At 37.1% G+C, this 13,562-nt stretch overlaps 1 protein-coding gene across 5 annotated transcripts in view; it reads right to left on the reverse strand.

The window, feature by feature from the left end:
• The window catches only part of RPS6KC1 (ribosomal protein S6 kinase C1), a 98,246-nt gene that overhangs the window by 7,610 nt on the left and 77,074 nt on the right, over positions 1-13,562 (reverse strand). For all 5 annotated transcript variants that reach the window (XM_060692492.2, XM_034427798.3, XM_034427800.2 and 2 more), the window contains 2 exons: positions 3,331-3,413; positions 205-300 (listed from right to left, as the gene is read on the reverse strand). In XM_060692492.2, coding sequence (XP_060548475.1) covers positions 205-300; positions 3,331-3,413 — 179 coding nt within the window. The remainder of the gene's footprint in view (positions 1-204; positions 301-3,330; positions 3,414-13,562) is intronic.

The raw sequence follows: 13,562 nt of genomic DNA on the forward strand, positions 1-13,562 counted from the left end.
AAAGAACAAAGCTAATTTTATTAACACTGTAAGGTGATAAGAGGCTGTCATTTCCACTGAATGAAAAAAAATCCATTTATTACATTTTTGTAATATAATAAACGGAACATTTTTGATATGTTCAGTAAAATATATAGCATACGTTAGTCTGACTTTAACCGTAGCAAGGAGTACAACATTTATACACATTCATCAAGAATTTACCTGTTGAAGGAGTGATCTGGCTTCTTCTGAAATGTGATCTGGCAAGTTTAAACAGGTATGAGTATTTATTCCTGCTGGGTGGCACTCCAAGAGAGTCTATGGCAAACCAACAAGAAATGCATCATATTAAAGTTCATGTTATGATAAAGAATGGCAATGCATGTTACTATATTCACCAACTTAAAGTAATCTTCCTCAATTTATGCCAATATGTCCATAACTCTTAATCAGAAAGTGATTGATATTCTGACTGGAAATGAAGGAGCTTGTAGTTCAACTAGTTGATCTAGTTAATCAGGTGTAATAGAACTGATTATCAGCAGAACAGAACAGTGCAGGCTTGCATTGTTTTGGAAGCTTCACCTTTTGAATATTCATTATGCATGCCTAAAATCTCATTCCTGTTGTGAGATGAAAAAAAAATGGAGGTGCAAGCTATGGTATATGGATTCAGACAGGTAATTGTGACCTCTGTGAAAATCCCTAACAATAATGGAACAAAAAATCTCATTAAAACACAAAGCAATTACAGTGGGTATCTCCTCACCAAAAATTGTAAGTGGAGTTATTTTGCATTGTGCATACACATATTATCCATTTCCACTGCAAAAAAAATCTGGAAAACAAGCTGATAGGTTGTTCCTAAAGGTGTTCTGAAAATGTGAATGGGGGCACAAGGATCAAGGAGGTACAAACCTCCGCTCCATTTCTCAGGCAGGTTACCCAGCCTAATTATGTTCTTTTATATGGCATAACCCACCCTAATTCTCATCAACTTCAGGGATAGTGGAAATTGTATTTCAACATACACCAAGGCTACCAAGAGGAAATAATTCAGAAACATGTTAGGACAGGGGTATCCAATCTTGGCACCCTGAAGACTTGTGGACTTCAACTCCCATGGCTGGCTGGGGAATTCTGGGAGTTGAAGTCCACACATCTTAAAGTTGCCAAGGTTGGACACCCCTGCTTTAGGGCAGAGTACCCCAACCTTTGCAACTGGCAGGGAGGAGGGGTTGGTTCTGCACAAGCAGCTGGCAAGCGCACGCATGCATGTGCACTGTTGTGCAGCTCCATTTGCATAAGCGGCGTGCATGTGTGCCCGCCACTCATGCAAGTAGGGATGCACGTGCGCTCACCCTCCATTTCCACAGTCAGGTTGCAAATAGCTCACAGCCCACTAATAGGCTATGGTCCAGAGGCTGGGGAACGCTGCTTTACGAAACATCATTTTCTTTCAGAAGAAGCAAAGGGAAAGAAGCCAATGAGCCCCTCCTTCCAACAAAAAGACATGCCTTCTTCCTACATAATTTAACTCTTTCACCTGGCTGGAGGAAGGGAAGTGAAATTTGGGGGGGGAATTGATTTGTTGAACAAAAAAATGTGGTCCTAGGTTGAACCAAACAAGTATTCCAAATAATTGTTGTTTAAAAAAATTCCCTTTGCATCTTAGTTTATCTTCCTGAAGATCTATAATGATGGGCCAAATACAAAAAGGTTAAATATCTGTTCTTTCAAATGAGGAACAATGAAATAAGATACATCTTTTTCATGAATTCACTTCCACGGTGTACCCCAGCAACTTGCATTTGTTGTTAATTACTTCTTGTTCCTCAGTGTTACATTTCAAAGGGAATACTTCTTTACCATCTATTGTTTTGTCCCCAGAAACACATTATGTACTCTAAATCCCAACAGCATGCCCTATTGACAGCACTAGGTTTTTTTTCCTTGTAAGAAAAATGCATATTCAGTGTCTGGGTTAATCACCATGCTAAATCATAAGATGTTCAGTTTCAGTTTGAAACACTGTGTGAACTAGTAATGTGGTATAGGCTATTGTTTATGGCTTATCATATTGTAAGTACCTGACCATCTGTGGTTTATTCAACAAATGATGTATGCTGTTGGATGCCAGTTTGGTCTAGTAGTTAAGGCACCAGAACGTGGGAGACCATGAATTCAAGTCCCGCCTTAGCCATGAAAGCTAGCTGGGTAACTTTGGGCCAATCACTCTCTCAGCCCAACCCACCTCATAGAATTGTTATTGTGAGCAAAATAGGAGAAGAAAGGTGTTTTACAAATAACTCATTGCATTTAGTTATTTGTAAAAATAATAAAGGCGGGCAATAAATACACAGATTCCGGCAGGCCTGGGACCGTTGATCTCGCTGTTGCAATCCTGTGAGATCCAGCCATGAATGGTATGCATGGGCTTTTAATGTTTTTAAAATGTTTTCATAATGTTTTTAATAATTTTCTATGTTCATTGTCGCATTACTTTAGTTGTAAGCCGTCCAGAGTCCCTTGGGAGTTGGGCGGCATAGAAATGTGATAATTAAATTAAATTAAATTAAATTAAATTAAATTAAATTAAATTAAATTAAATTAAATTAAATTAAATTAAATTAAATTAAATTAAATTAAATTAAATATTAAATACTAAATTAAATTAAATGTAGTATCTTCAATTGTTCCGAAGTTTTTTTCTTTCAATATGAAAGTTTCTATCTTATATTTTTGTTACTCTATAGCAGTGTTGGCGAACCTTTTCGGCACCGAGTGCTGAAACGGGAGCGTGCATGTGTGCTGGAAACTAGAAGAGCAGCCGCCTGGTGCGCATGTGCACACCGGGAAGATGATCTTCTGGTCTCCAGTGTGAGCATGCACGCTGGCCACCTGGTCTTCTGGTTTCTGACATGCATACATGCATGAAGACCAGCTGGCTGGTGCACATGTGCGTGCCAGAAACCAGAAGATCATCTTCCCGGCACATGCATACACACTGGGCAGCTGTTCTTCCGGTTTCCAGCGCTCCCGCATATGTGAAGACCAGCTGGCTGGCATGCCGGAATCCGGAAGAACAATATTCGATGGCTGGCATGCCCGGAGAGATGGTTCTGCATGCCACTTCTAGCACGAGTGCCATAGGTTCACCATCACGGCTCTATAGTATGATATTACTAAGCTCTCTAGGCGACAAAAATCCTGATGTCTACTAGATGGGAGCAAAACATTAGTTTTTCTGTATCTCTTAGCTGCCTTTGGATATTTACAATCTAGAACTAATTCCCTAATTTTCTGTAGGATTCAGGACATATTTTTTTCTTTAAAAGTAGACCCTACCGTTCCAGTAAGGAGTTCAAAGAGAAGGGCACCCAAACTCCACCAGTCGCAGGCCTCCGTTTCTTCAAAAACAACACCAACTTCTGAATGAAAGGTGAGCGCAGTTAAAATTCAAACATCAAATACCCTTTCGAACTTACATTTGTGAGAAGGCTCAGACCATAACAGAACAACTTTCCCCAATTATCTAGACATCACTAGGCATACCAGTTTGACACAGCAATCAGGATTGTCAAATGTTTATCCTCTATCTAAACACAATACAACTGCTGAGCTCACCCATCATGCTAAACTATAAATAGTTTGACCTTAACATGCTGCATGAACCAGCCATTGTGGTTTCTAAAACCCGTGGCCAGTGACTGTGGCTTTTTCAACAAATTGTTGTTACAACAAGCCATAGCTAACTATGATGCATGCTTTCAGTCACTATCACCACCCTCACTTGGCTGGAGGAGCAATCTAATTGGCTGAATTAAAACAATAATTCCAAAGAAAAATAAAACACACCAATAACAACATACGAAATGACAAAACTCAAAACAAGTTCACAATGGAGACAATGGAAACACCGCAACGGGCACAGCAATTTCAGTGAAACCCACACAGGTTGGTATTTCTCATTCACTTTGGTGTATTCAGGGAAGGAATTCCATAGTCAGGACCTGCCATTTTCATTCTGAAAGGAGATAGGTCTCCTCTTCATGTAGTAAACAGGAATCTGCTTCTAGAGCCAATTGTCCCCACCCTGGTGCCCTCCAGGGCAAGGAATTATGCAAGATTTTTTCTGGGCATTTACATCTGGAGGTCTCGAGGTCAAAAAAGGCAGCCATTCCTCCTATTTTAGTGAAAGGACAGGATTATAGAATTCACTGAGTAGCCTTGAGAAAGTAATTATCTCTCAGCAATGTAGAATGCAGTAGATTTAGCACTATAATGAGAGCCTTTTATCTTTAAGTGCTGTTGTTTTTAGGGCGGGGGTAAACTATAAATTAAAAAAAAACACGGCTATTGTAATGGATTTCTGGCATATTTTGCCTGAAGTGGAATCAGAAAGAGATGAGGAATGGAATTTCTTCACGCATTGAACCTTTGGGTGCTGATACAGGGGCTGAACTGTAGGAGTTTCCATGATGAGATCGAGCTTTCTCTATAATACACCTAAGATTGAAGGAAGCAGGATAGGCTTTGCAAGGAACTCTATATTCTTAAGTGTTTTTAGAGTTGTGAAGCTTTAAAGGGTTTGGAAGCTCATGGGCATGCCAAACAGAGGTGGGTTTCAGCAGGTTCTGACCAGTTCTGGAGAACTGGTAGCAGAAGTTTTGAGTAGCTTGGAGAACCGGTAGTAAAAATTCAGACTGGCCCCGCCCCCATCTATTCTCTGCCTCCCAGGTCCCAGCTGATCCGGAAGAAATGGAGATTTTACAGTAACCTTCCCCGGCCACGGCCACCAAGCCACGCCCACCAAACCATGCCACGCCCACCAAGCCATGCCCACAGAACCGGTAGTAAAAAAATTTGAAACCCACCACTGATGCCAAAGTATATAACAATGGTATATAAAGGTGTATAAAGATGATACAACTTCTACACTTCCAACACCCAATGGTAACAGAAATATGCAATATTCCTTCTCTGATATTAGTTCTCAAATCAACAAATGTAGCACTTGTTTTATCGCTAGAAGTTTTTACACATTTAGATCTTATTAATAAAGCCTGACCATAATCAAAGTAGGGGGGGTTGGACTAGAGCAGGGGGTTGGACTAGAAGACCTTCAAGGTCCCTTCCAACTCTGTTATTCTATTGTTCTGTTAAAGTAATGTATTAATTTAATAAAAAGCATTATGAAATGTTGAGGTTCATATCAAACCCACTTTTTTGCTCAATACCTTGTTGCAGGCATATCTGTCCATGGTAAGTATTTATCGTTTATTGCATGAGTTGGATAAGCCACTAGATTGTACCCACAGAATTAATTAAAATGCAAAGCAATTTAACATTTGTTAATTTTGTAAAATTTCAGCCGCTTGATTAAAATTTAAGTAAATTGTAAATAAAATTTAAAGAAGTGACTTTTATAAAGTTGAATGAAATTAGTATAGGAAGCCGGTAATAAGAATACCTCTTGTCAACCATGCAGAACACCTTCAAGGACAAGGAACCTGCTAAAAAATGTTTCCACCACCCCCACTAAGAAGAAAGGTGTAATATAATTTTGATTACAAGGCACAATTTGCAAATCCATTTTAAGCCATGATTTTGCATCTCTTCACCATACTTCGTTATGGTAGTTAATATTAGATGGGTCTAGGCAGCCTAAGATTTTACTGCATAGTTGTGAGGAACATCTCTGAGCTTGCAGTGATCATACATCCAGATACATTCCATTATTTAAAAAGCGATTTTAAAAATTACGAAGTTCTTGTTTACCTAAGTTGCCCTGTGCATGTGTTTGTAACCCTAAAGGCTAATGTCTAGACACCTAATTAGATAACATTTTGCTTTAAAAAAAAAAAGAAAGAAAGAAAGAATAAGATCTTCTGAACAGCCACTTTGGTATAGTGGTTAAAGGTGCTGGGCTAGAAGTCAGGAGATCATGAATTCTAATATTGCCTTAGTGCTGAACTCAGCTGAATACTTTGTACCAGTTATTCTCTTTCAGTCCTAGGAAAGATGCAAGGCAAACCACTTTCGAAATCTTTTCAAGAAAACTGGAAGGACTTCTCCAGATATCTCCAGGGGTCAACACTGGCTTGAAGACACTCTCCCGCCTAAGATATTCTAGAATTCTGTTTTATTAAAATTCCTGACTATATATTTCAAAAGCAGATGCATTCAATAAAATAAAGCATTTAAATCTGTGCTGCTTTGTGTTGTAATGTATGTGTCAACTCGCAAAGCATCCCTGGCCTGCTCTCGAGTTGCCAAAGGGAATGGGAAAACGAACTCTGCAGCTGTGGCGAGGCAGCACGTCAGTCAAAACAAAATTGTATTCCAGCCATATCTCTGTCAAGACTGTCTCCACGGTTACCCACAGTGGCCAGAGGGAGTGATCTCTACAATCCGCAAAACTACTTCATTGGAGAATGTAACTGATGACACACCTTGGGGGGAGGGGGGAAACAGGGTCAGAGCTGGAACGTAAATTAAGTGGGGTCAGAGTTGGCTTCACTTGGAACGTGAGGACACGATGCTCCTAATAAATAACTGGATTTCTTTTGAAGCTTGGCTCTAGGCTCATGATTTAATTAGGGTATCGGTCGGAACCTGACAGCATACAGGGAAAATATATTTAAATATAAGTGTCCTTATACTATTTACAATACTACTGTACATACTTTATTGGAATTTTTTTAAAGCCATATTCACAATAAATTATAAGCCATTCAAACTTATACCACTTATACCATAGCAAACTAATCCTTTAAGTTAAGAATAATGTTGAAGTTTAGTTGATTATTCCCTTAGACAATTGTTGTTTTGATGTTTTGTTTTGTTTCGTTTTGTTTTGTGTTTGCGTTTTAAAAAATGTGAAGCCATCCAATATCATTGTGAAGTTGGCTAGTCTAGAGAACTGATAAATTACACAACCACATTCTACCTATCTATCAAGAGTAAATAATGTGTAATGATTAAAGAATTAGTATAGGATCTATATTTAACTACTTTTCAATCATGAACTGACTGAGGTGCAGTCTTTCTTTCACAGAGACAAACATGTAAAAAGTTAAGGATACCCTGGTAACTATATGAACATATCCATAAAATGTCTTGGCTATAACCTTTTTCCAAGATTTTTAATTGGAAAAAAACTTCCCAGCTCTGGTGGTGTAGGCCCCATTCTAATTTCCAAACCCAGCAAGGTTGGGCAGATGCTGCCACTGGTTGAGGTCTAAGAATGCCACCTTAAATTCCTGGAAAAAAGAAAAGCCAGAACCGAACAAATAAGTTCAGTTAGAATAAAATACAGAAGCAATTTAGCCAAAGTACACGCAATGTCTTTATGCTACTTGAAAAGAACTTCAGAAATGTTTAGTTTCCTTTTAAATCTGATTGTTTTTACAATAAGGAAACATATTTTCTTTAATCAAGAATAGTTGCTGAATTTAGTATGAAGGTCCTTTTTCAAAAATGTTGTCAGTTTCTGTGAGAGATAATTGCCCCCTTGCCCAGCTTTGGAACGGCAAGTCGTAAAGCAAAATAGCATTTGATAAGGTAGGAATTCAGAAAGACACAATTAGTCCCCATAAATTGCAAATACTGATGCCATCCATCATTGCCTCCCATTTTTTTAACAGTGCTGGATGGATTATCTCCACTGTATAAAAAAGACCTTAATGAAATGTCCCGCACACCAATGTCCTATGGTAATAGAGCCAGGGCATTCTAAAATGGGATATACAAGAGCTGGCTATGGTGGTGGGAGTCTGTTGGAAGGTTAATTTTTACTATGAACTATTTCTACAGGCCACTTATGTGAACACTACCACCATCACCTCCAGTCAAAGGAGGCTTCACCTCAGGTAGAAGAGCTATATTGCCTTACAAAGTGTAGGATATAACTAGGGGGAGCCTGAAGGCCGGGTCAAATGCATCAGTAGTTTAGAATCTTTAAGCTTAGAGACTTAAATCCAGTGAACTTAAGTTCTTTTGTATCTTATCTAGTGCCAATTTGACTTGACGGTTGGTAGATCAGATTCTTGGATATAGGTAGCATATAATGTTTATATATTTCCTGAATAATTGTAGAAATTCTACTTTTTAAATGGTCTGGTGGATTTGAAGTTTGGATGCTGATCTTCTCCCTCACCCAGGAACAATTTTTCCTCTTCCCTTTGTGACTAGTCTGAGAAAAGGCATCTGAGTCCAATGTGCACAAAGTTAGCTTGCTGGCCATTGGTACTGCTGAGGTGAATGGCTGAGAAAAAACAAACAGCCATTGCAACCTTTTTAACTAGTGAGTGGGATGGAGATACCCAGTTCAGAATACCATGGCACCACTTACTGGAAAAAGCTTCAGATAAATTTTTCCTCTGCACTCCCCTTCGCTTGCATTTTCTCTGCAACATATTGATATAATAACCTTTGTATATCACATCAATAAAGCAACCTTTACTCTCAGTAATACATCATAGAGAGAAAAATAAGAAAACGATAGATTGCAAAATACATTTAAAGCCCAACAAGCTAATGTAATTCTGCATAGCGAAAAAGCTCTCCCCGTTCCAACCATCAAAAAGTTTTAATATTGCAATAAATCTTACCCAAATGCCAGTTCTCAATAATGAAGCCATCTCACTCATATCAGCTAAGACATTTATATAATAAAAAGTGGTAGCCTATAAACCTAAGCAACCATTTGCTTTGCTATTAGAACTGTATTTCTTACAGTTCTCTGCCTTACTTATGTAGGGATCATTCAGAAGAGAATTTCAGGATATCTGCATTTGTACTAACTAGCACTATGTGAAGATTTTATACATATATACAGAGCCAGTTTTGTGTAGTAGTTAAAGCGCTGGCCCAGAACCCAAGAGACTAAGAGTTCTAGTCCCACTTTAAGTATGAAAGCTTACTGGGTGACTTTGGGTCAGTCATTCTCTTTTAGTCCAACCCACTTCACAGAGTCGTTATAAGGAAAATAGGAAGGAGTATTATCTATGCTCATCATCTTGAGTTACGTATAAAGTACTAAAGGTGGGATAAAAATCTAATAAATAAATAAAATATCAAGTCAGAAGAATAGACTGTCCTGCTCAATATTGTCTGCCAACTGACTGTGCATCTTAAGTATTCCAAGCAGATATTTTTCCCAGCCGTTCCAGAAATATCAGAAGCTCAACTCCCAGAATATGCATTTAGCCACTGAGCAATAATTCTTTCTTAACTAATTCTCAATCTTCTCCTTATGAAAGAATCCTATTTATATAATATATCAGTTCATATACTCTGATGATAAATTTACGGCATAATCAATTCACCCTTTACAAAAGAGTTTCACTGAGAAAAAGCTACATGCAAATGTGTAGCTGCAGAAATCTATACAAAATATGTACCACTCAAACAAATTTTTCACCACATCTAGAACAATCTTCCTGTTAATTTAGTTTCAGGATTTACATCTTCCCTAACTTTTTTTTGTCAGAAAAGATGGAAACTTGTGCGTTAATATAAATGTTAAAACTAAGGAAAAGCATTCTTCTTTAGAATCCCTGCTAACAAAAAATGGTTTCTGCCTGTCAATCTAACCTCTTTATTAAAAAGATATTTCTATTCTAATATTTTTGTGGACAAGCATGTATATGCGCAAGAATCCTAATTCAAACAACATCTAAGTTCGTGCACTTCCAACTTTCTCCTCTTTTCTTCAAAACCAAAGTTATAATAACAGAGGCAACACTTTTCATGCTATTGTGAAATTGTCATTGTCACAAAACTATCTGCAGTTTGAGATATCAGAAAACTGTTCTGGCTCTTTAAAAAAAAAAAAAGCCACTGGGTAATGTTTTTGTTTTGTTTTCCTCATAAGAATCAGGCTGGATATTAAGATAAATTAGTACAAACTTTTACGGATCCCATTATTAGGATTTCCGCCTTTTCTCTGTCTACAATCCTAATACTTAAGCTTACTTTACTGTCCTATCATACTAAAATTGTCATAAGGCATTTATCACAACACTGTTTAAACTGTCTCAACAAACCATGTTTCTTAAAGCTTCTTTTTCTTTCTGAATTGGACAAAATATGTGGCACAAAAAAGCCGTGGAAAGATAGATGCTCGGCATTACAAGACAAGATAGAAAGATCTGCACATGGATTAGAGAACAAACGAATATCATCAAGAGAATAAAAGAACTGAAATGGAAATGGGCTGGTCACATAGCAAGAACTCTTAAGACCCTCCTATTCCAGTAGGCCGGCCTGGCCTAATTTTCTCCCCTTTCTTTTAAATTTTTTAAACTGAAATTTTAATTTGTTTTTAAATTATTGGGAATTTTAATTGTCTCGGGCGAAATTATTTAATTTAGTTTTAATTATGTTTTTTAACTTTTGTATTTATGTGTTTTATTCTGTGCCTGTTCACCACCCTGAGTCCTTCGGGAGTAGGGCGGTATACAAATCTAATAAATGAATGAAATGAATGAATGAAGAACTGATGGCAGGTGGACCAAGGCAGTCATAGAATGGATTCCACTTAATAAAAAATATCCACGAAAGAGACCTAAAACAAGATGGATCTACAAGATCAGCAAGTATTGTGGGCCCAATTAGCAAAAGATGATGATGATAATGATTCTTTTTAACAGCTAGTTCTAACCATTAAAGGACTTATAGCAACCTCCATATTGGGTTTTCTTTAAGAATCAAGGCAATATTTACACATTTAATTTAAAATAATATAAGCTTTAAGAAAATGGAAAGGTGTTGTTTTTTTCTTGTTAGCTACCTCCAGGACAAAGTTTAATCTTAAACTTTCTCTAAGCCATCTACTAATAAAGAGTGAACAGGTTTTTTAATTCCATCAAGTATGGTAAACAATCACTCCTAGTCTCACTTCTTTTCCAATTATATGGACAACGAACTAATTTTCTCCCATACACACCCAATATGTACACAGAATGATGTTTAGAGCACCTGGTCTAATGGAAGAGATTCCTTTGAGAATTACGGGTGTCACTAACAAGTATAAGCTGAACTTTACTCTTATTAAACAAAATCATTTGCTTATTCATTAAGAACATATGGTAGATTAGAACTCTGCATTCACAACTGATCTTTGGAGACTCCCAAGTATCACAGAAAGCTTCAGTGCTTCACCAAGCTTCCTTATTCCTTATGATTATTTTTTCTACAATGCCTTTTTCTCAGAAACTTTCAAATGCACAAGCTGAAATAATGTGTGATAATGAGACAGGCAAGGCTGTTGCTCAACAGCAACAAGTCCTAAATATTTTTATCAAAATGTTCTTCAAGAGCTTTCAGAAAGCCAGAGACTGATATTGGCAAGATGGATCAGTTTACAAACATAAGGGGTGAAAAAAAATCATCTGATCTGAAAAAACTATTCCACCATTCTGCATTTGTGGAAGCAAACTGCAGATATTCAAATTTTCTTCAGTCAAATGGCAGGGGAGGGGGAAATCTGCTAGAACTGGAGATGTTTGATAATGACATAGGAAGACTCCCAGTTAATTCGTGCAATTGTTTTTGCAGGCAGATCTCAGGTATCATGCAATCTGAAATGATTACATTGGAGATCCTAATCTAAAAGGATTAGCTGGCAGATACAAAAGGCTTAAAACCCTGGACCATTCTGCCAACAAAAATAAACCAGTTGCATAACTGGTATCTTCCAGATTTAGCTTCCACGATCAATAGCACAGTATGGTGGAAGTTGTATTTTAAAACATTTATAGAGCACCATATAGCCTAATCTTTGAACAGGCAACATGAAATTAAATGGGTCAGAATGTTGTACATTCATACATTACTGACAATAAACTCTACATTGAATGAAATTGTTCTATTAATCAATTCCTATATTCCTTATGTGATTCTTACCTTTTGCAGTTTAAAAAGACATTATGGCTAATTTTTACACATTCCCTTTAATATCTACTTTATACTTTTCAGATTGTTTGTGAACTACCACGTATTACTTACATTTTCCTCATTTCAGCGGCAGTTATTCTTTAAAATCTAAGATCATAAATTTGGAAAGGGGGAAAAAATGTCCATAACAGAAGGTGATCATTTGAATTTCAAACTGAATCTTTCTTGCTTTCTCCTCAATTAGTCCAAAACATGTTGATTTAAAAGGTTTGTGTCTGTATGTTTCTTTTTTCAAACTTATTTTTAGACAGAATAATGGCCCCCCTGCTAGCTTGGCATTTGCTCAAAATTTTTGTCCCTGCAAATCAAATCTGTTGCTGGAATTTTTCCCTCTGCTTTCCCTGCTCCCCCTCCTCCCCCTTTCAAAATACCAAGGCACATTAACCAAAAGATAAAAAGGTTGGTTGCTGATATTACAAAGCGCAGGGCAGGTGGTTAATGTTTTTTTTAGCACAAATATCTGATAAGATTCCCAGGGGAAGCTAGAAGCAAAAGGATGTTTCAACAGAAGTGAAACATTTGCATCATGAGTTGGGGATAACCTTATTTTTAATCTTTACCCTAAGATTTGTCTAGTAATAAAAAAAAAGAAAAGAAAATGTTTTTAATGACATGAACAGACATTGAGAAATCTGGACATCTAATGGGCTATGAAATATTGTGAACTGGTAAGAAATTTGCTATTTAGGAAGTGCTTATAGCAAATCAGAGCATCTATCCATCTATAATACTGACTCTAACTTTCAGATAGCACTATCTTTCCTAGCTTTACTTGAAGTAGTTGGGAATTAAAATGTCCATGTGCAAAAGATGTGCTTCCCAATTTTACATTTCTGATAGTGGTTATTCTTCTACAGCCTACAACCTCCAATGGCATCCATCTCTTTAATTATTTGGGCCTAACTAGAGGTTCTGACTCCTTTCTTTTTTCTCATCTCCTTTGTGCATTTGATTATTAATGGAAGAAAATGGCAGCCCCAATTGCACTTCATCCTTCCTGCTTTCTACTCCATATTTTGACCACTAGTGCAAATAAGAAAACTCTCAGCACCAAGAAGTAAGAGCAGCACGAGACTCCACGTTTTAACAATTGCCCTCTTAACAGATTCACCCAACTACTTAGACATTTCTCCTTAGATATTCTGCTTCATTGGAACAGGTGTGTTTTATTTTTATTATATTGTACAGACTTTTTATATTTATTATTATTAGGGATTTTAATTATTATCATCATTCTCTGAATTCATGAATTCTGATCTTTGGGTGGGTAAGAGCATTATGTTTTGGAAATAGCATGACAGTCATTTATATTTTCAAACCATGTCCCACAGAACCTTTGGATTCTCCAAGAACTTGATTGGATTCTTTGACAGCTTAAGGACCTTTTTTCTGTACATTTCATTTAAAGACAGACAATTTTCTATCACAAGAACATTGTCTCTTCATCAGGAGTTCTGGGAACTTTTCTTGTAAACTAACAGTTTCTGAAGCCTGGAAAAACCCGATTTGTATCACCTTAAAGTTTATGAAGTCACCTTCATTAGGAATCAAGGGAATAGCCTGATAAATGGTAATACTAAAACACTCAGCAACTTGCACTGCTGAAAAAGCAGTTG

Source organism: Pantherophis guttatus, chromosome 1, assembly GCF_059756535.1.
Source record: "Pantherophis guttatus breed Tessera chromosome 1, ASM5975653v1, whole genome shotgun sequence".
Taxonomy (NCBI): domain Eukaryota; kingdom Metazoa; phylum Chordata; class Lepidosauria; order Squamata; family Colubridae; genus Pantherophis; species Pantherophis guttatus.